The 26,393-nt window shown below is 43.9% G+C and overlaps 1 protein-coding gene across 1 annotated transcript in view; it reads left to right on the top strand.

Annotated features, from left to right (window-relative positions):
• Nucleotides 1-26,393, top strand: part of WAPL (WAPL cohesin release factor) — a 3,318,690-nt gene that overhangs the window by 1,369,562 nt on the left and 1,922,735 nt on the right. The window contains exon 8 of the mRNA XM_044056596.1: nt 21,716-21,871. Within this exon, the coding sequence (XP_043912531.1) occupies nt 21,716-21,871 (156 nt within the window). The remainder of the gene's footprint in view (nt 1-21,715; nt 21,872-26,393) is intronic.

Genomic DNA, 26,393 nt, shown 5'->3' with positions numbered 1-26,393 from the left:
TTCATGTATCCTTCGGGTCTATAAGGGCAGAGGCATGTCTCCTCCGGGTCAGGTGAGAGCTACTAGATTGGAGGCTACGTCTGCGGCTTTTTGGTCGTGTGTCTTTGGATATTTATTCTGCAACTACTTGGTCTTCATCTCCTTTTATTTCTCATTACAGATTGGATTTGACTTCCAGAAGGAGAGCATCCTTTGGTTCTGCGGTGCTCTGGAATATCCTTCCATGAGGGCCTTCCAGGAGTTTAGTAGCTGGGGACTCTGTCCCACAGGTTGAAGACCAAATGAAGTAAACTACTTCAGATAAAGAAGTTATGTACTCACCATAACGTTCCATCTGAGTATTTGTACGTCATTTGTCTTCAACTGTCCCTCTCTCCTTTCCCCGGACCTTGGCATATGGAAACTCTACGGGCTGCAGTTGTAGGTCACAAGTATTTTTCAGGTCGGGTTGTCAGTATAAGGTTCAGCATCTCGATCTGGTAGTGAGGTGTACTATGGGTAAGGGGAGGAGCTTGGAGCTCAGAGCAGATGCTAGTAAAGTTGCCGGCTCGGGTCTGATACAGATCCTGTATCCCACAGTACGAAGACAAATAAAGTAGAACTACTCGGATGGAACGTTATGGTGAGTACATGACTTTTTTCAAACTGTTGTGGAGACATGATGGTCAAAATGTATGGAATTATCAACAGAAATATGTAGATCCTTTGTGAAAGTGTGTGACTGAAGGGGTGAGTCACCTAAATGATATGTTGTGGAGTTGTATTGCTTGCTATAATGAACTGTGCTACATTTTTTCACATTTAGTTTGAGGCTGTTTTTGTACTAGTTACTCACATTATCTTAACTGTACTGTAGCAACTGAGAGTCCGTGGAAGATTGCGGACTTGGATAATCGTGGGCTAGGAGTATTGACATGAAAGTCTGAGAAATAAATGCCAAGTAGGATAGGGCCCTTAGCTGAGCCTTGTTTTATACCATTCGTAACCCTATGGTTTCTGTCATTAGCTTTAGAATGTAAGGGTGCCTGTTTACAAGTCTGTCAGCAATGTCTACATAGGGAATAGTGTCAAAAGCCTTGGATAGGTCCACATGTGCTATATGTATTGCTTAACTGCTTTGGCGACCTTTCAAAGAAAGGAGAAAGTTTTGAGGCAGCTCTGTCTTTAGCAAAGTTGTATATATTAAAGTAATGGGTTAAAGGATTTTCAGTATTCGTATTACTGGGGTCCGAGCTAATGCTTCCCATAGCTTTTTTTATAAGCAAAGTAAAAACTAATGGTCAGTGGTTGAGCCACCTTCGCGTAGCAGCATTACAATGGCTATTTTCCAGGCTTCAAAAATGTAACTAGTGGAGAGGCTTGGATGTAAACAGGTTAATTAGGAGCTCAGATAGGTCATATTTGGTACTGATAATCATGCAGCCTGATATGTTGTCAGACGTTTTGGCCCATTTGTTGAAAACGCACTTAGTTTAATGCTGAAAGGTTTTCTAGGAGTGGTCGGACGTGTTGCTGAGTACAAATCTCATAAGATGTGTGATTGAATTTTTTTGGATAAGGTAAGTTTGGTTTTGGTTGTTAATACTGAAACTTGTTGATATACCCATACACTGGAAATTTTCTGGGGGTGCTTCATCGAGGTGGCCGTGTAATGGGTTCTTTCTAGTTTACCTATAACTGCATACCACATTGCAATTTAGACTTCTGGGATCTAGATTTAAATTTTTTAAATTAATACATATATTGCAAACTTCCTAACTTAACAGTGCAGACATCAATTTGTTTTCCCAGTCTAGAAGCCGCTATGCCTAAAATCCACTTCTAGTTCCTGAACATGACTAACTGTGTCACTCTTCCGTAAGTATTGTCAGACCTTCTATATCCAGCATTTTCATTATTTTAGAGTGAGGCTCAGTTTGTCAGATATCTGGCAGCATACAATGTAAGTCAAGATATGCATTTCCATTGTAACCCTTGTATCCCACATAACATCTTTTGTCATCTTTTACAACTCCCTCCACAGCTGGATGGCAACATGTAGAACTCGAACGCATCAACTTTCTATGCCTTGTTTCTTGGAATACTGAGGTCAGAGTTTTATCCAGTAGCTTCTAATTAGTATTTTATTTTTCAGTTGATTTTAAGTGAGTTTCTTGCAGATGTTTTTCGTGTCTCACTGTTGCAGTCATTATATTTGGGTAATCTGCTGGCAGGTTGCCCTCAGTCGGCCTTATTAACAAAGTTTTGGGTCCTGCGTCGGTTGCTGTCCCTTCCTGCATGACGTCACGTCGTCAGGGGTATAAAACATGCAGCCGACATCATTACCTCAGTCTTTCTTGCCATGCGGTGCCCGAAGCAGTTCGCAAGTGCCGGTCGGTCGACTCATGAAATTTTCGTTTGAGTTTCAGAATCAGTCTTCAACTTAAGGCTAAGTACCCCTTTGGGGAAACTTTTTTTTGCTCCTTATCGATGTCAGTAAAAGTTAATTGCATTACTTGTGGAAAGCAAAATACATCACAAAGATTTTCATCTGTACTGTATTCCTTGCCTAGGCCCTGACCACGATGTACCGTGCTATCGGTTTTGTGCTTTATTTAATCAGCGCACTATCCGTCGTCGATACATTTTTGCGTCTAAATAGTTTGGTTCTCAGTTTATCCAGAAATTACGTCTGTGAGCCATCCGACTACCGGGATTTCGAAAAAATGCAAAGATAAAGACAGAGACAGGCCGTTTAGGTCTAAAACTGACGACGGCGCTTCTCCTAAGCCAGTCACCAGTTCGCCTGTACTCAGTGAGGCACTTTCGCAGCCACTGATATCCGCTACTTCTCACTCGCAGGCCTCTACTGAGACCCATCCGGTCCGGTATGCTGCGAGATGCTTCATCTATGGAACCCATGGATGTCTCTACCTTGGATGGGTCTGGAGCCGCTGTGCAAGCACCGGCTTCTGAGGGTGCATTCAGGCCTACAGACTTGCATATCAAACCAACTCCACCTTCAATACTAAGGCCTAAATCTCGATCTATGTTGAAAAAAAACAGTGCCCAGGCCACATGTTCAGGCCCCTATGCCTAAAAAACAAATGATCAAAATGGCTGAAAATCTAATTACTCTAATCAGGGGCAGTCACCCCCCCCCCCCCCCTTCTAAGACGCCTAGGCCTGAGCTTGACTAGGAGTCATCTGGTCAGGATTCTGTTTCTTCTGACTCTTCTAATGACCTGGATTTGTCCATACCTACTTATGAGGATTGTGATGCAGAGGATTCCATTCCCTGTGCTTCTCCACCTGAGGATTTCTCTTTTGGTGAAACTTTACATACCTTATGGGAGCATTTTCACTGGGAAAGTCAGGAATTCTCTGATTCAGAAAAGAGGCTTGGGGATTTTCTTCTTTTACCTCAGCATAGGCCTTTGACTATTCTTCCTGTACTAGACTTTGTTGATGTGTTTTCGGAATCCAGTATGGCCCCTGATTCCCTGCCTCCAGCTCATTGTAAACCTGACCGATATTACAGGGTTCCTGAGTCCCACAAGTTCCTTTTCAAAAATCCTGTTACAGATCCTGAAACCATTTCTCAAGGGCCTAAGGGGCATTAAGGCTTCTACTGCTAAATATCTTACCCCTTCTGATAGAGACTCCAGGGCGCTGGATAGATGGGGTAAAAAGGTTTATACTTCTGCAACCTTGGCTATCAGGGCTTTAAACTGCCAATTTCATATGTTAAAATATTAACAACATATTATTGGACTGCTTAAACAGAAAATGATTTCTGATTGTGTGGAAAATAAAGATTTACAGGATTTATTGCATTCTGCTGAACAAGTTGGAAAACATACTTTGCAATGTGGTTTTGATTCTTTAGAGACCTCTTGCAGGGCTGCTGTTACTGGCTTCTGTGCTTAGAAGGCATGCTTGGCTTAAGAAGTAATATCTGCCCGATCATGTTAAAGCAAAACTGTTGGATGCTCCTTTAAATCAGGACCGCCTGTTCGGCAGTAAGGCTGAAGAAGTTTTAAAAAAGATGGAAGATAAAGTTAAATCTATGCAAACTGTAAGAGATTTCGTACAAGTGCAACCTCCAAGATTTAGTAGGCACTGGCCTACCAGGAATTGGTCCTTTTCAGCTCCTTCCAGATCCTCTCAAGCCAAATACAGACACACCAAAAGTACCAGGTTTCAATCCCAGGGGACTCTCAGCCCTAAGCAATGGGGGGGGACTCCACTTCCAAAGCTGGAAATAAGACACCCCCTTTGGCAAACAGTCTCAATGACTTTCCTTTAAAATTACCAAGCACTTACCTTTCAGCCACTCCTTTGGGAGGAAAGATTGCTTTTCATGCAAAAAACTGGGAGCTCATAACCCAGGACAAATGGGTTTTAAATATACTTTCCCAGGGATACAGATTTCATTTCCACACGTTGCCAACACCAAACGGATGGCCAGACCTGCCCCCAAATCAGTGGGCAGAGGCTCAGAAATAAGTACTTTCCCTCTTAAACATGGGGGCTATTCACCCGGTACCAGAAGAAGAAAAGGGACAAGGTTTCTATTCCAGTCTATTCCTGGTACCCAGAAAAGACAAATCATGGCGTCCAATTTTGGACCTGCCTACTCTAAACACCTTTCTGGACATTCCATAATTTAAGATGACTACTCTTCACCAGTTACTTCCTATGCTAGGCAAAGATGCCTGGTTGGCAACTCTAGATTTAAAAGAAGCTTACCTGCATATCCCAATCAGGGAATCTTGCAGAAGATACCTATGCTTCAAAGCAGTCTACTTGCATTATCAGTTTTCTGTACTGCCCTTTGGCTTGTCTACTGCGCCCACGGTGTTCACAAAATGCCTGGCTCTAGTAATTGCATTTTGCATGCAAAGAAATATTCAGATATATCCATACCTGGACGATAGTCTAATTCAGGCAGAAACCAGGGCATACTTCTAAATCATCTGGCATTTGTAAAAAGGGTTATAACTTGTGTAGGGTACACCATAAACGAAAAGAAATCACAACTGGTACCCTCTCAACAGATTACATTCCTGGGTGCAAGCTTGAATACAACTGCCCAGATGGCTTTCCTCACGCCAGAGAAGCAAATTCTTTTGGTAACTTACTTCAAACAAGTGGCCAAGACAAATTCTGCAAGCCTTGTGGTCCATGGCCTCCTGCATTCTTCTAATTCCATATGCAAGATTGCATATGAGGTAACTTCAGTGGTACTTAAAAGGTTTATGGAGTCAACATTGTCACAGCCTGGAAACAGTGATTCCCATCATACCTTGCCTGCGCCTGGAGTTCCTGTGGTGGGCAGAGGCCTTCCACCAAAACAAGGGACTGCCATTCACGCTACCCCCTGCCACCCAAACCTTAACTACAGACGCATCAGACTATGCATGGGGGGCTTACCTGGAAGGGAAGTGCATTCAGGGCAAATGGAACCCAAATCAAATGCACCTACATATTAATCAAAAAGAAATGTTAGCTGTACAGAATGCTCTGACAGCCTTCAAGGACTACATTCTTCCAGGGCAACCAATGGTAAAGACGGACAATACTAAGGTTATGTGGTACATAAGCAGGGGGGTACACATTCCTACCCCCTCTGCAGACTAGCCATGGCATTGTGGAACACGGCCTTGAGCTACCAAGTGCACCTACAAGCTCAGTTCCTGCCAGGAAAATTAAATACACTGGCAGATGGACTAAGCAGAAATCTCATGGACCCACATGAGTGGAGACTGGAACCATGGATTTTCAGCGTGTTGACAAGCAAACGGGGGAGCCCAGACATAGATCTATTTGCCTCCCCCTGGAACTACCATTTGGACAAATTTTGCACAAGGATTCCCCACAAAAAAGCTTGGAAAGTGGATGCTCTGTCCTTCAGCTGGAAAAAAACCCATCAGTCTAAGCCTTTCCACCTCTGCCTCTACTCTGCAAAGTTCTGTTAAAAGTCAAACAGGACAAACCAAGAATGATTTTGATTGCTCCAAACTGGCCACGCCAACACTGGTACTCGCTCCTGTGCAGTGTGTCAGAAATATCACCATGTCACCTGCCTCAGACACCTACTTTACTGTCTCAGCAGTAGAACCAGATTCTGCACTTTCAGCTCCCAACATTGAACCTTGCAGCTTGGCTAATCACTTAAATTCACCCTTAGCATCCCTCAGCAAGTCTGTGATGGATGTCATCTTGGAGGCGAGAAGACGTAGTACTAGAAAATTTTATACTGACAAATGGAAAAGATTCTGTGCTTTGAGTCAGTCTCAAGGAATGACCACAGCAGCGCCCAATTTACCTCAGATTTTATAATACTTAACTGAGATGCTTCACAAGGGCCTGTCTTTTTCCTCCATTAAAATCCACGCCTCAGCCATTTCAGCTCATTATAACACAGAACCTCCCCTCTTCTCAAGCAGTACTTCAGAGGGGCCAAAAACTTGAGACCACCCAGGAGAGCTCCAACCCCTGCCTGGGACCTTAACTTTGCATTGGAGAGACTCGCTCTACCTCCTTTCGAGCCAGCTGCTACTGCAGACTTAAAATTTCTTTCTTGGAAAACAGCCTTCCTTCAAGCAATCACTTCAGCTAGAAGGATTTCTGGGTTACAGGCCCTTATGGCAGTGGAGCCTTTCATCATCTTTCAAGCAGACAGGGTGTCACTCAGGACCAATCCATCCTTCATGCCCATGGGTGGTATCCAGTGTGGCTCTTAATCAGTCCATTCATTTGCCAACTTTATTTCCCAATCCACAAAACAAAGGGGAACGATTTCTGCATTCATTAGATGTGCACAGACAACTTAGATTCTACTTGGACAGGACTAAGACTCAAAAAAAAATCTGAACAACTGCTGGTAGCATTTGCTGCAGGGGCAGAGGAAAGGCTTTTTCAAAACAAACCATTTCTAAATGGATAAGCCATTGCATTCATTTCTGCTGTAAGCAACATGGAAAACCTATCCTCCAGGGGATCAGATCTCATTCCACCAGGGCTGCATCTACTTCTGCAGCCTTTCTCATAGGTGTTGCTACCAGGGATATTATAGAAGCTGCTACCTGGAGTTCAGTTCATACTTTCACCAAGCATGATCATTTACCAATTTTCTCTAAATCCAGAGCTGGCTTTGCCACTGCTATCTTGCAGGGCCTTATAGCTGGTCGTAATGGCTTATAAATCCATTTTCCCAACCATAGCTTTGGGAGTCTACCCATATGTAATGACTGCAAGAGTGAAACACAAAGAACATAGTACAGTTGTGTACATTTACCATAAATGTAGATGTTCGAGTATATTCACTGTTGCAGTCCTGGTTACCCTCCCTCCAGCCCCTTGTTTTTCTCTGACTATACTTCTACTTTCTATTACTATGCTTAAAAGCCTTTTTGGTGTATTTGCTTTTGGTTGGAGATATATTTTTGTGTTTTAAAATTTGAAATTTTTATTTTGCTCCCCATTCGGTGGGCACCTGGCATCTGGGGCAAGAAAAACTGAGGTAATGACGTCGGCTGCAGCATGTTTAATGCCCCTGACGATTTGACGTCATGGAAGAAGGGACAGCAACCGATGCAGGACCCAAGACTTTGTTAACCAGGCTGACTGAGGGCAACCTGCCAGCAGATTACCCAAATGTTATGTCTGCAGCAGTGAATACACTAGAACATCTTCATTTATGGTAAGTGTACACAACTTTACTTTCTACTGTCCAAGATGTCTGTTTTCCTAGATAACCCATAACTCTGTCTTAATGGTGTTACATCCATGTAACAGTACTCTTCCCACACCTAAAGGGAAAGAAAACATGTTAACATTATTGTACTATATGTAGTTATTGATTACCCTTGCCCTGTATAACTGCTTAACATGAAGTAATTGTTCATAAGCAAGTATTAAGCTAGCTGCCCTTGTGAGCCATTTTAAGCTTAGCCAGTTTCCCTGTTTCTGCTCAAAGTAACCTATCCCATTTGGAAATAGACTGGCGTTTCCTATCCCTTAGTTGATGACGATAATAACTAGGATGATACCATAGATAATTTGAGGGGACCCATGCATGGGAAAAGCATTTAGGAGATTCCTCCATCCATTAGTAGTATATGAGGCAGTCTTGGGGTACATTTTCTGTTTCCCCTCCATAAATCTAAGTTGAGCATGGACAGAGATGAACTTTGTTTTATGTAGATGTCTATTCCACAGCAGCAGTTCTCTCTGGGAGATATACCTGTCCCTCCAAACTGTTCTGTTGATGTTGCAGAAGAGGTTTAAATTCGTAGTCAGAGGATTTCTGATACCATTTTTTTTAACTATATGCCATGTAAATTTTAAACTGTCATAAAATAGCACTATTTTTTTAACATGCTGTTTCATGTTGTATACAACTATATTTGCCCAACCAACCGTACGAGTCTTGCTTAACAGTTACCCATTGTTAGCTGAAATTTGATGCATTTCGTTGATGATCTTTGTGTTTCACTGTTGCAGTCTTCACATTTGGGTTATCCCTGCCAGGGTACCCCTCGGCCAACCCGAATACCAGAGACTTTGTATTTCTTCGTCGGTTGCTGTCACTTCAGGACTGACGTCAGATCGTCAGTAGTATAAAGTAAGGCAGCCGACGCCATTACATCAGTCTTTCTTGCCGTAAAACCCGAAGCAGAAGCAGTTTGCACAAGTGCCGGTTGGCCGCTACCTGAGTTTCGTCTACCGAATTGAAGTAGAAGTCTTCTAAAGCTAAGTACCCCATTGGGGATCCTTTTTTCGTGCACTAACCAATGTCAGCAAAAGTTAGTAATTGTGTCGTCCGTGGAAAGCAAATACCATACCGAGGCTTCCATTCTTACTGTGTCGCTTGTTTAGGCCCAGACCAAAGACGTCCCCCATTGCCGCTTCTGTGCTTTGTTCAACGCCAGAACTATCTGTCGGGCCTTTTTTGTAGCCAGATATTTTTGCTTACAGTCCTCGAATTCCGATATAACTTCGGCAAGCCATCCTACAGCAGGTCTTCAGAAAAAATGTAAAGATAAACAGAGACAGTCCGCTCAGGTCCAAACCTACCAATGACGCTTCCGTTAAGTTAGTAGTCAGTTTCCTGGTCTTCAGTGAGGTGCTTTCTCAGCCCCTGATGCCCGCTTATGTGGATTTGCAGGTCGCTACCAAGACCCTTTCCGGAGTCCAATATGCTGCAGAACTCTTCTTTGACTAAGGATCCTGTAGTCATCTCTACCTTGGGTAGGTCCTGAGCTGCTGAGCAGGCACTGGCTTCTGTGGAAGTCCTTCGCACTACTGATTCCCGACACAAATCGATGTCTTCTTTCATGACTACCGTTCTTTCAAAATCTATTCAAACAGTTAAGGATTTCTTGCAAGTCCAGCCACCTAGGTTCAGCAGGCATTGTCCCACCAAACAATGGTCTTTTCCTGCTTCCACTAACCCAGTCCAGCCTAGGCCCTGGGGAACCAAACCCCCCCCCCCCCAGACAGCAGCCACAGGGAATGCAAAGATCTAAGCAGTGGACTACCTCCACCTCAAAACCAAGGAGTTCTAAGCCACCTCCTTGTGGTAAGAACTCAGTGACTCACCTTCCCCACCCCCTCCCTCTGCCCACCTTTACTTACCCCTAGGAGGAAAACTCTCCTTTCACACAAGCACCTGGTCCACCATTACCAGCGACCACTGGTTTCTGAACATAGTGTCTCAGGGATACAAATTTTCCTTCCACACCCTTCCAACCCCAGAAGGGTTCACAGATCTACCACCAAACCAGTGGACAGAGGCTCAAAAGCAAATCCTTCCCCTGCTCTCTGTGAGGGCAGTAGAGCGCGTTCCTGCATAACAGATAGGCCAAGGTTTCTACTCCAGACTTTTTTTTGGTGCCCCATCCTCGACCTAGCCATTCTAAACACCTTCCTGGTGATCCCAAAATTCAAAATGCTCACCCTCCAGCAGCTGCTACCCATGCTGTCCAAGGATGCTTGGCTAGCCACCGTAGATCAAAAAGAGGCCTACCTCCAAATTCCTATCAGGGAATCATACAGGAAATGTATCCATTTTAAGGCAGGATCTCAACACACTCAGTTGTCTGTCCCTTTGGCTTATGTACTGCTCCCAGAGTTTTCACAAAATGTCTGGCTCCGGCCATTGCCTTTTGCAAACAAAGGAATATCCAGAAATAGCCATACTTAGACGACTGCTTTATTTAGGCAGACAGCCAGGAAATGCTGCTCAAGCACCTGGTCTTTGTAAAGACCCTACTAACCTCCCTAGGGTACACAATCAACTAAAATAAATCCAAACAGGTGCCCACGCAAAGGATCATCTTCCTGGGAGCAAGCCTGGACACAGCATCCCAGATGGGCATATCTTACACCAGAGAAACAAATTTTCCTGACAGCCTACTTATGTCAACTAGCCACCAGGCCCCAACTATCTGCATGGAAGATCCTGCAATCTCCTGGGGTTCATGGCATCTTGCATATACTACTTATTCCATATGCCAGACTGCATATGAGGAAACTTCAGTGGTACCTAAAAGGCCTTTGGTGTCTACACTCTCAAGACCTGGAAACTCTTCTACCTATAATTCCTTGCCTCAGAAAAGATTTTCTTTGGTGGGCAACAGCTTGCTACCACCACAAGGCACTGTCTTTCTCACTACCCTTCACCGCCAAGACCCTCACCACAGGCGCATCAGACTATGCTTGGGGTGCACACCTGGACAGCAGATGCATTCAGTGCCAATGGAGCCCACATCAAATCCCTCTGCACACCAAAAAGAGATAATGGCTGTCCAGCCCACCTTGATAGCTTTCAAACCACTTCTCTCTCCAGGGGCTCTCCTGATCAAAACAACACCACTGTGATGTGGTATATCAACAAGCAGGTAGGGACTCACTTCTACCCCCTGTGCAGGCTGGCCATGACCCTTTGACACACATCCTGTGCCATGCAACTACACCTGTTAGCACAATTCGTACCATGCTCTTTCAACTCTCTGGCAGACCAGTTAAGCAGAAATCTTCTGGACGAATACAACTGGCATCTCAACAGTAGATTCTTCACCCTAATAACTCAGAAATGTGGCACCCCGAAAGTCTACCTCTTTGCCTCTCACACCAACTATCACCTCAGCAAATTCTTCAACAAGTAGCGTCATTGAATGGCTTGGAAAGAGGATGCCCTGTCCTTTTCCCCTGTGGCAATCTATCGGTGTATGCTTTTCCTCCACTACCTCTCATCCCCAGGGTACTGCTGAAAATAAAGGAGGAAAAATCAAGGACCATTCTTATAGCTTCAGACTGGCCTCGACAGCACTGGTACCCCTTGCTGCACAGCCTGTCCCCACTGCCCCCACAGCATCTTCCTCAGATTCCAAACCTCCTGACCCAGAGGGAAGGGAAATTCATGCATCCCCAATTGCAGACACTCAGTTTGGCTGCTTGGCTTATTCCCTAACTCCAAACCAATCTGCCAACCTCAGTAAACAGGTTCTAGATGTTATCTGTGAGGCTAGATGTCCTATCACCCGAAAGTCTTATGCTGACAAATGGAAAAGGTTTTGCACTTGGATCCAGGCTAAGGGAGCCAATACGACACATCCCTCCCTCCCTCTCATCCTAGATTACTTCGCTGACCTACTACACAGTGGCCTCTCTTTCTCCTCTATAAAAATTCATGCCTCTGCTGATGTTCTTCGTTTTCCATTGCTGCAGTCCTTACTATTGGGTATAGTCCGCATCCAGTCGGCCCGAATACCAGAGTATAAGGCTGACGTCGGTCAGGGCGCATTAGACTGACGTCAGTACGTCAGGGTACTAATGCGCATGACCGGCGTCATATCCTCAGTCTTTTTTGCCGCGTGGTCCGATGCAGAAGCAGTTTTGCGAGTGCAGGTTGGCGTTCTGAAATATTTCCGAAACCGGAGTTTCAGACCGAATCAGAGTTGGCTAAGTACCCGTTGGGAACATTTTGTTTTTTCTTGCCTCAGTATTTAACCGGATGTCAGAAAAAGTGAATAACTGTATTTCTTGTGGGAAACAAATACCTCATAGGGATTACCATACATTTTGTATACCTTGTTTAGGGCCTGAGCACGACGTTGTTGGTTGCCGCTCTTGTGCTAGGTTTAACAAATGCACTATTAAGAGGAGGTTAGACTGTGCCAGATTAGTGTTTGGGAAGCGTTGCAATTATAAAATGCCGTCGGATGCTCCGACGCCCGCTTCGTCCAAGAAGCGAAAGGACAAAACAGCGAAGCCTAGGGTTGATGAACCGGCAGTCCCGGACGTCGGTTCTTTAGGAGGCTCAGTGGAGCCAGAGGTTTTGCCAGGAGTTTCTATGGAGTCTCAGGCAGAAACTTTACTGTTACAGGATGTACCCTCTCAGGAGGCAGGCCAGGCTGGGGGGCTTCTCAGGTAACTATTCTTCCCTCTCTTCCCAAAGTAGTTAGAGCCTCTCCTTCTGTTGCCAAAACTTCTTTTAGAGGTAGGCCAAGTTCAGCTTCAGTAGGGGCTTCTCCTAGCATTTCGGGTTCTGTACCTAAGAAACATATGCTTAAAATGGCAGAAGATTTGATTACTATGATTAGAGGTTCTATGGGCCCTCCTGATAAGAGGCCTAGGGTGGAACCTGAGTTTGACAGTTTTGAACAGGGTTCAGGGGCTTCTGAGTCTTCTGCGGAAGATTTGCAGGAGTATCCTCATTATTCTGATTCTGATGTGGATGATGCCACTCCTTGGCTTCTCCTCCTGAGGATTTTTCATTTTCAGAGACTCTGCATTCCATGAGGGAGCACTTTAAATGGGAAGGCCAGGATTACTCTGATTCCAGGAAGAGGCTTAGGGAATTCTTGTTTTACCCCAGCATAGGCCCTTAGCTATACCTCCTGTGTTAAATGTGGTGGAAGATGTTTTGCAGAGGCTTCCCTGAACCCTGATTCTTTGCCTCCTGCTCCTGTTAAACCTGATAGGTACTATAGGGTGCCCGAAGCTCATAAGTATTTGTTTAAGAGTCCTAGGGCGGACCCAGAAACTGTTTCTCAGGGGCCTAAAGGTGTTAAGGCCTCTGTGGTTAAAAATCCTGTTCCCACTGACAAAGAGGCAAGGGCGTTGGATAGGTGGGGTAAGAAAGTGTATACTTCTTCCACTCTAGCCAAGAGGCGTTGAATTGTCAGTTTCACATGCTGAAATATCAAAATTATCTCCTTTCACAATTGAAATCTAAGGTAGATGCTTTGGCGGAAGGTATTGATTGTAAAGAATTGCTGGATTTAGTTTATGTGTCTGAACAAGTGGGCAAGCATTCTTTGCAATGTGGTTTTGATGCTGTGCAGGCCTCCTCGAGGGTGGCTGCCACTAGTTCTGTTCTTCGCAGGCATGCCTGGTTGAGGGATCAAAATTTGGCTGAGCATGTTAAGACAAGGATTTTGGATGCTCCTTTACAGTCTGATGTGTTGTTTGGTTCACCTGTGGAAGCAGTTTTAAAGAAAATGGAGGACAAAGCTAAGTCTATGCAAACTGTTAAAGATTTTTTGCAGGTACAGCCGCCGAAGTTTAGTAGAAATTGGCCTGCTAAGGGGTGGACATATCCTGCTTATGATTCCCAGTCTAGGGGTAGGTCTAGACGTGGTAGAGGCAGGGCTCAAGGTTCTTTTAGGCCTAGAACAGGGAGTTCACCTGCTCAGACTTCTGGTGAGGGCAGGGGTCAGTCCTTTCGTAAACAGACCCAATGACCTGCCTTTTCAGCTGCCAGTAGATTCTCGTCTGGCAGCTCCTTTGGGAGGACGACTGTCTCTTTTCAAAGAAAATTGGGATTTAATTACTCAAGACAGATGGGTGTTGGACATCATTCACCACGGTTACAGATTTTATTTCCATACAATGCCCCCTTTCAAAGGCATGCCAGACGTTCCTCCTCCACAAAGAAAAGAGGCTCACAAGCAAGTTTCTCAGTTACTCCAAATGGGGGCCATTCAGCCAGTCCCTGTATCAGAAAGGGACCTAGGATTTTATTCTCGCATGTTCCTAGTACCAAAGAAGGGGAACACGTGGAGACCGATTTTGGATTTATCTCTCCTCAACACTTATCTGGACATTCCCAAGTTCAAGATGTTGACGTTACAACAGCTTTTACCCCTGCTGGGCAAAGATCACTGGATGGTAACTTTAGATCTCAAGGAAGCTTACCTTCATGTGCCTATCAGGCTAAGTTGCAGGAAGTATCTGCTGTTTCGAGCTGGAGATTCTCATTATCAGTTCTCTGCATTGCCCTTTGGCTTATCTACTGCGCCCAGAGTATTCACAAAGGTTCTGGCTCCAGTGATAGCTTACTTCAGGCTACAAGGAATTCAAATCTATCCTTATTTAGACGACTGCCTGATTCTGGCTCAAGAAAAGGAAGACCTTCTACAGCATCTGGAATATGTTATAGCAGTGCTAAGATGCCTAGGGTATTCTGTGAACGAAATAAAGTCCAGTCTAGTACCCTCTCAAGACATGTGCTTTCTGGGTGTGAGACTGAATACAGCAGCCCAGATGGCCTTTTTAACCCCGGACAAACAAAAGAGTCTATCACTTTACTTCCATCAACTATCTCATCAGTCCGTGCTGACTGCAAAGACAGTCCTTCAAGCATTAGGGTTCATGGCATCTTGTATTCTGGTGCTTCCCAATGCCAAACTGCATATGAGGAAGTTACAATGGTATCTCAAAAATGTATGGACACAGCACTGCCAGGATTTAGACACTGTCATTCAAATACTACCTTGCCTTCAAAGAGAATTTTTGTGGTGGGCTCAGGAATGTCACCTAAACATGGGACTCTCTGTGACCCGGCCAGAGGCGAGTCAGATTTTAACGACAGATGCCTCAGATATTGCTTGGGGAGCTCATCTAAATGGAAAGTGGATACAAGACAAGTGGCCTGCCAGACTACAGCATCTACATATCAACATGAAGGAGATGTTAGCAGTCCAGTTTGCATTAATGGCTTTCAAGGAGTTACTTCTTCCAGGGCAGGTGTTGATTCTAACAGACAACACAACTGTCATGTGGTACATCAACAAACAAGGGGAACACATTCTTATCCTCTATGCAGGCAAGCAATGATTTTATGGGAGACTGCGCTCAGCTTGCAACTCACTCTTCAGGCAAGGTTTCTGCCGGGAGCACAGAACTCCCTAGCAGATGTGTTAAGCAGACAAATCATGGATCCCCACGAGTGGAAACTGGATCTTCATGTATTTCAGAAATTGACAGTGTCATGGGGAACTCCAGACATAGATCTGTTCGCTTCCCCACTAAACCACCAGCTGCCACAGTTTTGCACAAAGGGGTTTCATCACACAGCTTGGAAAGTGGATGCTCTGTCTTTCAGTTGGACAAACCTTCATGTGTATGCCTTTCCACCTCTGCCTCTTCTTCCAAAGGTACTGTTAAAGGTCAGACAGGACAGGCCAAGGATGATTTTGATAGCTCCAGATTGGCCTCGGCAACACTGGTACCCACTACTACGGAGTCTGGTAAAGAAGCCTCCATGGCCTTTACCTTTGATTCCACATCTGTTATCCCAGAAGGACGGTCATCTGCTCAATGTCAAGCTTCACTCTCTTCATCTGACAGCCTGGCATATTCTGTGTTGAAACACAGCAGGTCTCAACTTCCTCAACAAGTTTTAAATGTGATTATGGAAGCTAGAAGACCTAGTACAAGGAAAGTGTACGCAGAAAAATGGAAGAGATTTTTATTTTGGAGTAAAGCAAAGAATTTGGAGATTTCTGAGCCTAATTTGAGTGTGGCTCTTCAATATCTTACTGAGTTACTGGACAAGGGTCTGTCCTTCTCTTCCATTAAGATTCATGCTGCAGCAATCTCAGCTCACTATGATTGTGACCCACCATTGTTTTCGCATCCTTTGTTCAAGCAGTTTCTTAGAGGGGCAAAGAATATAAGACCCCACGTAGAGCTCCTACTCCTGCTTGGGATCTCAATTTTGTGTTGGAAAAACTTACTCTACAACCTTTTGAGCCTGCGGCTACTGCTGAATTGAAATATTTGTCATGGAAGACTGCTTTTTTGTTGGCTATTACTTCTGCAAGAAGGGTGTCTGAGTTGCAGGCCCTTATGGCAGTCGAGCCCTTTTTGATTTTCCATAAGGATAGGGTATCATTACGTACTAATCCTTCCTTTATGCCTAAGGTGGTTTCTAGTGTGGATTTAAACCAAACTATTCATTTGCCTACTTTTTATGCAGACCCCCAAAATAAAGGGGAAAGGATTTTGCATACTTTAGATGTACACAGGCAATTGCGTTATTACTTAAGCAGGACTAAGGATTTTAGGCAGTCTCAGCAGTTGTTTGTTTCTTTTGCTTTGAGTTCGCAGGGCAAGCCTGTGTCAAAACAAACTATTTCTAGGTGGATTGGCTTTTGCATTGCATTTTGTTATTCCCATCATGGCAAGGAGATTCCAGCTGGGATTAGGCCTCATTCCACTAGGGCTACTGCCACTTCAACAGCATTTCTACGGGGTGGCAACTAAGGATATTTTGGAAGCAGCTACTTGGAGTTCAGTGCATACTTTCTCTAAGCATTATCACCTTCCTATCTACTCTAAGTCTAGGGCTGGTTTTGCCACAGCTGTTTTGCAAGGCATGTTGTCAGCTCCTGCTTCTTTATGATTTGCCAGCCTCCCTTACCTCTGCTTTGGGATTCTACCCAATAGTAAGGACTGCAGCAATGGAAAGCGAAGAACATAGTACAGTTTTGTAGCTACCATAAATGTAGATGTTCGAGGATTCCATTGCTCCAGTCCAATTTACCCTGCCTCCTTCCACTCTGTGTTTAGGGGTGGTTGTGTAGGTGAGTTTACATGCTTATATTTTTGTATATATTGTTCATGTTTTGGTGCAGGTATTTTGGGCCTTGTCTTTTTAGGGTCTTCTGACATCTGGGGCAAGAAAAGACTGAGGATATGACGCCGGTCATGCGCATTAGTACCCTGACGTACTGACGTCAGTCTAATGCGCCCTGACCGACGTCAGCCTTATACTCTGGTATTCGGGCCGACTGGATGCGGACTATACCCAATAGTAAGGACTGCAGCAATGGAATCCTCGAACATCTACATTTATGGTAGGTACAAAACTGTACTTTTCTGCTCATTTTCTCACTGAGCAGCCCATTATCTCACACCCTTTGATCATACAGTTCCTAAGAGGGGTTAGCAACTTGAGGCCACCCAGAATGGCACAAACACCTGCTTGGGACCTTAGCTTTGTATTGGAAAAGCTCACCCTGCCCCCTATTGAACCAGCTTCTTCTGCAGAGTTAAAATTTCTCTCCTGGAAGATAGCATTCCTTCTGGCCATCACTTCAGGCAGAAGAGTCTCTGAGCTACAAGCGCTCATGGCTGTGGAACCCTTCATCATCTTCCATGCTGACAGGGTATCCCTCAGAACTAACCCATCCTTCATGCCCAAGGTGTTGTCCAGTGTGGCTCTCAACCAGTCTGTTCATTTGCCCACCGTTTTTCCTAATCCCCAGAACAAGGGGAAAGGAATCTGCACTCTATAGATGGGCACAGACAGCTCAGATTCTGTCTAGACAGGACTAAATCATTCAGAAAGTCTGATCAATTGCTGGCTAGCTTTGCTACAGGGGCAGAAGGCATAGCCATCTCCAAACAAACTATCTCCAAATGGATAGCACACTGCATCCATTTCTGCTACAAACAACATGGAAAGCCTCCCCCCAAGGGGGTCAGGACACACTCCACCAAAGCAGCCTCCACCTCTGCAGCTTTCCTCAGAGGAGTCCCTACTAGAGGCATCCTGGAGGCTGCCATTTGGGCATCTGTTTGCACTTTTACCAAGCATTACCACCTGCCTCTCTTCTCCAGATCCAGGCTAGGGTTTGCCTTTGCAGTCTTGCAGAACATCCTAGCCAGCTCCTAGTTTCCATGACTGCCTCCACCTATTTCCTCAGCTTTGGGAATCAACCCAAATGTGATGACTGCAATGGTGAAACATGAAGAACATAGTACAGTTGTGTACACTTGCCATAAATGTAGATGTTCAGGTGTATTCACTGTTGCAGTCCTGCTTTCCCTCCCTCCATCCCCCTTTCATCTCTTTCCTTACAAGGGACATACTGGTATTTACTTTCCGCTGGTGAGGTTCTTCTACCAGAACCTGGCTCCTACTTGGGGGGGGGGGGGCTCCTGACAGGTTAGGGCAAGAAAAACTTATGTAATGGCGTTAACTGCCTGACTTTATTCTACTGGCGACCTGACGTCAGTCCTGAAATGACAGCAACAGACGCAAAAATACTAAGTCTCTGGTATTTGGGCCGGCCGAGGGCTACCATGGCTGGGATAACCTAAATGTGATGACTGCAACAGTGAATACACTTGAACATCTACATTTATGGTAAGTATACACAACTTTACTTTTCCTTAACCCCCCACCACCACCCAGGGTGTAACCCTCTAATAACAATGTAACATTGGTACTTCAGTACCACAAATTAAAGTAACCATTTGGCTTTAGCATGTACAGTAAGTTCCATTACTGTTCATACAGAAATTTTCCTTATGTAATGTAATATGTTACGTTAAAAATGTCAGTATCTGATATGTCGTATTTTCCATATTTTTAATAGCTGGCTCTATAATATCAGTATTGTCTGAAACCCTGGATCAGGATTAATGTCCAGAAATGTTAGATATTCTATGTTGTCACTTACTGCATCAGCAGTCTAGTTCTCTTTGGAAGAGGCACCAGGCAGCCCAAACTAGTGCAGCCACCTAGGAAGCCCCCGCACCACCAATACTTCTTGAACAAAAAGCATTACTCCCCATTTGCAAAAACAAAGAAAAAAGTTAATCTTAAACCTTTGTTAATGTATTGCTTCTACTGGTCTACGTTTGCATAAACAGACCATGCTGTAACAGTTAGTTTAAGCTGCAGATAACTTTTACTAGTATAGTGTAACCAAACTTAATTACATTTGTTCATATAATTGCAAGTTAGCCATACTGTTTTCTCAGCAGTTTTTGATTGCTACCATTGTGTCATTCAGTCCATAAAAGCCATTCTCAGATGAGCTTTAAGCCTAATTTTTGCCATAATACATAGAGTCTTAGTAGATTCATCACATCTCTCATTAGCTTCCAATCTTGAGAGGCCTCCTTTGTCTGACCTGTGTGTGTCTTTGCAATGACCTTTAGGGCTTCCTGAGAGTCTACAAAAGTCTTAAATCCTGCATGGAGATGCAATGTAAACAATGATGGATCATCTTCTTTCGGCTTTTTCCCGGTTAGGGGTCGCCACAGCGGATCACCTGTCCACTCATGATTGGCAGTGGAGTTTGTGTTGCGTTGCCAGCCCGGCGCCCAACCTTCCACAGAAGGCACGCACTCACACCTAGGGCGAATTTAGTGTGTCCAATCCACGTACAGCATGTCTTTGGGATGTGGGAGGAAACCCACACAACCACAGGGAGGATATGCAGACTCCGCACAGAAGGCACCCCAGCCGAGAATCGAACCAGAGAACCTCTTGCTGTGAGGCGGCAATGCTAACAATGATGGATCTACCATACAAAATTTCAGTTTCCTCTTTCTACATTCCATCCTAAATACATTTTGTTTCATCACAGATACAGTAAACAGACCTTGTTCTTCCCTCCCCAATATTGGATACAGTAGCCTTTTTCAAAGAAAATAGCTTTATCTTCCACCTTGTTCCTTTTCTCAGGTCACCACAGCAGTGTTAGACTTTGGTTTTCAAGCTAATCTGAACGTGCATGACATAGCCTGCTTACTACCTAACACTATTAGCAATCAAACAGTGGGGCCAGTCAGTCTGTCTAGTCTTTTATGCAAACCAGTTCAAACTGCCAGCTTCTTCTGCATGCCGAATGGAAGCTTTTCTACAATATGCCATTAACAAACATAATTTTCTAGTCTCTCATTCTACGTTTTGTTTACTACTCTAGTTCCATTTTTGTAGAATTGTTCTCTAAAATCCCTTTTTCTTGCTGCATTTATTCAGTAGCCATCATATGCGAATTTGAGTCATCTATAACCTTGTGAAGATTGGCTCCAGTAGCATATTTAATTAGTTTTACAATCCTTCATTTTATAACCAACATGAACTCCTTTCAGGGAACTTTTCTGCATGTTCATTTGCTGTTGCCCATGCAGGCCTTGGGCTGCAGCTTACAACCTGCTATGTAGTTGTGAACATTCCCATTTACCAGATGACAACTTAGTTTTCCTAAGTTTTGACATAAAAACAGTTGTAGCAGTTAAAAGCCAGTTATTCACTACTAAAACAGAAACATGTCATAAAAAGAGGTGAGCTTTCTACACTGTGCATCACCCAGGGAGGAGTTTAACCCTTTACTACACCACTACCAGAAGTCCTCTTAAACTACTTTTTGTTCTTTTTTTTTCTCTTCAGCAGAATTTAGGTGGACACCTTTGTACTGTTTGTGTGCATCGTACAAGCAGTTCAGAACCTGCCTAGAAAGAGCACGAGTTCAAGAAAATTGATAAGTTGCTTCTTTTGCTCTTTGTGAGGATGGACTTATTTTAACTAAGCAAATCCCTTTAAGTGGGTTGCTGACTCCAGTGTTTTTTTGCTGCAGGCAGCTAACCTCCTATTGGAAAATGCTGTCCAAGATTGCTCTACCAGTAGTTTATCTGGCTCCATTGTGTTATTGGTTGAACCTGGAGTCTGATCTTACTAGGCATCTCAGTGCTTTGCATTCTGTACTGTTGCTTTTTTTGCCTCCTCTTTGGTTGTTTTTTCTCACTGTGGTTTAATTGTTTGCAAAATTCTTTCCACGTCACCTTTTACTTTAGAAACTGTTTTGTTTTGTTAGGTACTGACAGTGGCATTTTATGTGCAACATGGTCCTTATCACTGGGTTGCCCCTTTTACTCGTCTTCCTGTAAAGTTGGTCGCTTCTTTCCCATATTTGGATGATCTCTTCATCCACATCAGTGGCGGGGTTTCCTGACTGTTCAATGCATATGCAGCCATGTATTATTATGATTTGTATTTCATGTGTTTTCTGTCAGTTTACAGAGTTAAAATGGTGGAGTTAGATGGCTGCATTAACTCTCCTAACCAAATGAGTGACATACATGATAGGAACTGTGCATGTGTCAAGAGCTGCAGGCTGGTATTTTTTCTGTAAGTCAAGGTACCAGAAGAGGAAATACCAGTATTTACTCATTGCAGATGGCTTCCTTTTTGAACAGGTGATATGTTAAATAAGTGTTACTTTGTGAATTGTTTCATGAATGTTAACTGTATGAGAAACCATGCAGCTTACTTGTACCTTTAGACAACTGTGAGCTGCAAACATCTTCTGATGTACTGGAGGTTCATTCTTGCATATTCATTTTTAATTCAGAAAACTCACTTGAAATTACATTATCAGTTGGTAAAATTGCCGCCTGCCCTACTGCATTGTAATATGTCATTGTACGTGCTTGTTTTCTTTGTAGGGAGAATTCAAGTCTTGTGTTGTAGTAGTAAAGACATTGATAAAAAAGATGCTTCTTAGCAAGACATAAAATCTCCATAATTGTCCAGAAGCTGAGATATGTCTTTTCTGTATTAAGTTTTGCTTTACCATTTTGCTTTTGTAATAATCCTTAGCTCATACAGTCCAACAGACAAATTTTTTCATTATTGCAGTCTAGTGCATCCACCAAAGATGCAACATCCATTAAAGATGATGGGATCTTTAAAGCTCCTGCTCCACCACCTAAGGTTATAAAAGCTGTGACCGTGCCTATACAACCCAATCAAGAAGCAATAACCACACTTCGTTGTCGAAAAGAGGATAAAGAGGTAAAATAATTTAATGGCTTTTCTACTCCACATTGAATATCCATGTAGAACAGAATTAGGTGCCATGCATTAGAGATGATTGGAGTGTTGCATTTACAGACCTTATATGGATGGTGACAACGTAGTGTAGCGCTTAGTATGCTGTTTGTTAGCATCTTTCACCGCTGTCCTGCACTTAGCACGTTTGCCTTAAAAGTACAAGACTTACAGTGGCATATTTAAGACCTTGGGATAAGTAGTCTTTGCCACCTGTAATCCTCCATTGGTAAACTTTGTTTTTAATCTGTTTGTTCTGAGACAGACTTTAAGGAATGTAGTGCATATGATTTCCAATCTTCCATTTTAAATATTCATGTAGTGTTGTTTTAAAACACACTTAATGAGCACTGTTTAAGCTTCTGTGCTGCTCAGCTTATATGGTGCAGCTTCTGATGTATACATCTCAGGAGGTATGAGGCTGGTCAGAAGAGCAGTACCAAATTATCTTTCCCATAGTGTAACTATTTTGCATCTGTTAGTGTGAAACATGTTGAGCAATTTAAATGATGCTTGTTTGATGTTGTTCAGAGGGGTACCGTTTTGACATGGCAAACCTTTACCTAATTCTTCACACATGGCTTTTCAGTTAGGGTAAATAATACAGATCATAGAGAATTAAAAAAAAATGGGTTAGTTTTATAGTTACCTTGTTTCTTACTAGGCTGCTGAAACTAGAGGATCTTTAGAAGCCTAGGCATGCACTCCCTTGAAGTTTTTTAGCCATCATAATTTAAATACGAATAACCCAGAGCAAGCCGAATGTTTACATATTAACCCTTTTCATAAGGGATAAGGGTGCTACTTCAGGGATGCATTTGTGGTTTCCCATCCATTTATCCAAACTACATTTGAATAGAGTAAGGGGGAAGTACTTTGTTTTATGTAGAGAGCAAGACTATTCCACAGAAGTGAAATTCTCTAGTACATGTGTATCTTCAGCATGTTCTGTTTGTGTTGTAGAAGAGATCAAGATCTCTTGAGCAGGTGTTTGTCACCATTGGAGTTGCAAATGTGCAGTAGGTCAGACAGGATAGGATCTGTTGAGGCTGTGTATGCAAAGCAGAGGTCATCACTCAAACTTGTATGATGCTGAGGATAGGGACAGGCCAGTGATATAGTCAGTGTAGATGTTCTAAGTCTTTCACTGCTGCAGTTCTGACTTTTGGGATTTCCTGCTGTGGAAGCCCTTGGCCGGTCCCGACTACCAGAGTAAAAGTCTCCCTCCTCCTAAGGCTGACGTATGCCCTTCCCTGATGTTAGTAAGTTTGGGTGTAAAGGGAGCCAGATGATGCCATTGCATCATTTTTTTTTTGCTGTCAGAGCCTGAAGCAGTGTTTCAGTGCATCAGTTTTTCCACACCAGAAAGAAGTCTTCCAAAACTAAGTACCCCAGTGGGGAGCTCTCTCTCTCTTGCTCTAATTCATGTCAGATAAGTTTAACAATTTCCTCTGCAGTGGTAAGCAAATCTCACACAGGGACTTCCATACTTAAATTGTCATCTGTCTAGGCCTGAATTACGACGTCCCTAGTTGTCATTTTTGCATGTGTTTCAGTTCTAGGGCTGTCAGGCTTAGGGCCGAAATCTTAGCTAGTCATCTTCGTTTGCAATCTTCCGCACATTGTTGGATGGCATCCACTGTTCTTCCCAAGGTTAAACTCCTTAAGTGCAAGAAAGACAAAGAAAAAAAAGACCCAGGCTTAAGGCCTTGGACAACGACCATTTACTGTCTGCCAGTCCTCCAAGGCTCGTTATTACTTGAGGAAGACTAGGTGCTTTCGCATTCCTTTTGGGTGGCGCAGACCTCTGTCAAGACCCTTATGGAGTCTGACATGTATTCAGGTTGCTTAACTTCTATACAGACCTTTTCTTTCAGTTAGTTGATTTGGTCCGGCATTTCTCAACAGACCTTTGCTTCTGACGAGCAATCTTGTTCCAGCGACATTCCTTCATGGCATCAGCCTGCATCAGTTCTACCTTACAAGGAAGACTGGTCTCAGGTTGGTGGATGTACCTAGGCCCAAGGCTAAAGCTGTTTCTAAGAAGGGTTCTACCTCAGGTCCCATGTTTAGGCCTACCAGCTCTCACTCAGCAGGTTATCAGCAAGACCTGGTCAGGTTAGCTGAGGACGTCATTTCCTTAGTCAGAGCTAGGCAACCCCCTTTGGAGTCTTCCCCAAGGAAAAGGAAGAGGGGTCTTACCCCTGAAGTTTTCTCTGAATCCTTGGAATCACATGAGGATTCTGACCAGGAAGGGTCCGTCTTTGAGGAGGGACCATACCTTACTTCTAGGTTCATAGGTTGGTACTGGGCTATCTGCCCGAAGGCATATATTAGCCCAGCCACGTTGTGTGGTATTCACCTCTCCTTTAGTAGATGTTCATCGTGTTTCACTGCTGCAGTCATTACACTTGGGTTATCCTGCTGTCAGGCGGTCCCGCAGTCTGTCAGAGTTCCAAAGTCTGTGTCCGGCGTCGGTTGCTGTTGCTTCTTCCCTGACGTCAGTGCGCCAGGGGTATATAAGATGCAGCCGACACCATTTTCTTCAGTCTTTCTTGCCGTGCGGTGCCCGAAGCAAAAGCAGTTCGCAAGTGCCGGTCGGCCGACTCCTGAGATTTTCAATTCGAATTTCAGAACCGAAGTCTTCAATAAAGCTAAATACCCCATTGGGGAAACTTTTTCTTGCCTCAGACCGATGTCAGTAAAAGCTAATAATTGTATTTCTTGTGGGAAGCAAATACCTCATAAGGATTTTCATTCTTACTGTATTCCATGCCTAGGCCCAGACCACGACATCACTAGTTGTTGGTTTTGTGCTAGATTTAACAAAACGCACTATTAAACGTCAGTTTGATTTTGCTCGCCATTACTTTGGTCGAAGATTTAATTATACCATGCCATCGGAATAACCGATGACCGGATTACACAAAAAAAACACAAAGACAAGGGTAAGGACAGGCATCCGAGGCCCAAAACTGATGACGAAGCCTCTTCTAGGCCAGTCGCCGGTTCGCTGGTTCTCTGAGGTGCTTTTGCAGCCCCTGACACCCACTACCTCAGAGCCACAGGCCGCCTCCGACTCCTACGTGGAGATGACTACGCCTCTGGATACTCAAGGTGTTGGGCCTACGGAGACTAACCCTTCAGATGGGTCTGGAGCCGCTGAGCAGGCATCGACTTCTGAGAGTGTTTTCAGACCTTCACAGCTTACCATAAAAACTACAGCCAAGCCTAAAACTCTATTAAAGGCAAAGAAGCAAGTACAGCATTCTGGACAGGCCTCCATGCCTAAAAAACAGATGCTCAAAATGGCCGATGATGTAATTACTCTGATCAGGGGTACCCATCCCCCTCCTGATAAAAGGCCTAGGCAGGATACAGACTATGATTCCTCTGACCAGGTTTCCATATATTCTGATACCTCTTCAGACCGGGGATACTCTTTACCCCCCCATGAGGATTCTGATGCTGAAGAATCAATCATAGGTTCATAGATTACTATAGGCTAATTGCCCTTGTGGGCCATTTGAAGCCTAGCCAATTACCCCATGTGAGAATCAAACCCTGCACCTTGTGCATGTAAGGTAACCGCCTTAACCATTATGCCACCCTCCCTTCAGCCTCTCCTCCTGAGGATTATTCTTTTGGGGAAACTTTACATACCATGAGGGAGCATTTCCATTGGGAGGGCCAGGATTACTCAGAATCCAAGAAAAGGCTCAGAGATTTTCTTTTATTGCCTCAGCACAGACTCCTTGATATTCCACCAGTGTTAGATATTGTGGATGATGTGTTCTCTGAATCAAGTTTAAATCCTGATTCTTTACCCCCTGCTCCAGTCAAGCCAGACCGGTACTACAGAGTCCCTGACTCCCACAAATTTCTTTATAAAAACCCTGTTGCTGACCCAGAAACTATTTCACAGGGTCCCAAAGGGGGTAAAGGCTTCCACGGCTAAAAATCCAGTTCCCTCTGACAGGGATTCTAGAGCGTTAGACAGATGGGGGAAGAAAGTTTACACTTCTGCAACTTTAGCAGTGAGAGCTTTAAATTGCCAGTTTCACATTTTTAAATACCAACAATATTTAATGTCTCTGTTAAAGCAGAAAATGATTACAAGTTCAGAACATCCTGATTATAAGGGAATGCAGGATTTATTGCATGCAGCTGAACAAGTGGGAAAACATACTCTACAATGTAGTTTTGATTCATTAGAGGCTTCTTGTAGAGCAGCAGTTACAGGATCTGTGATTCGAAGTCATGCCTGGTTAAAAGAACAAGGTTTACCAGATCATGTTAAGGCAAAATTATTGGATGTTCCTTTACAGCAGGATATTTTATTTGGTGTTAAGGCAGAAGAGGTATTAAAGAAAATGGAGGATAAGGCAAAATCTATGCAAACAGTGAAGGATTTCTTACAGGCACAGCCACCTCAATTTAGCAGAAATTGGCCTTCAAAGAATTGGTCCTTTCCAGTGTCAGACAG

Source organism: Protopterus annectens, chromosome 14.part0, assembly GCF_019279795.1.
Source record: "Protopterus annectens isolate FY-2018-M chromosome 14.part0, PAN1.0, whole genome shotgun sequence".
In the NCBI taxonomy this organism is placed as follows: Eukaryota; Metazoa; Chordata; order Ceratodontiformes; family Protopteridae; genus Protopterus; species Protopterus annectens.
Note: the sequence above shows the minus strand (reverse complement) of the source record. Positions and strands in the feature narration are given on the sequence as shown.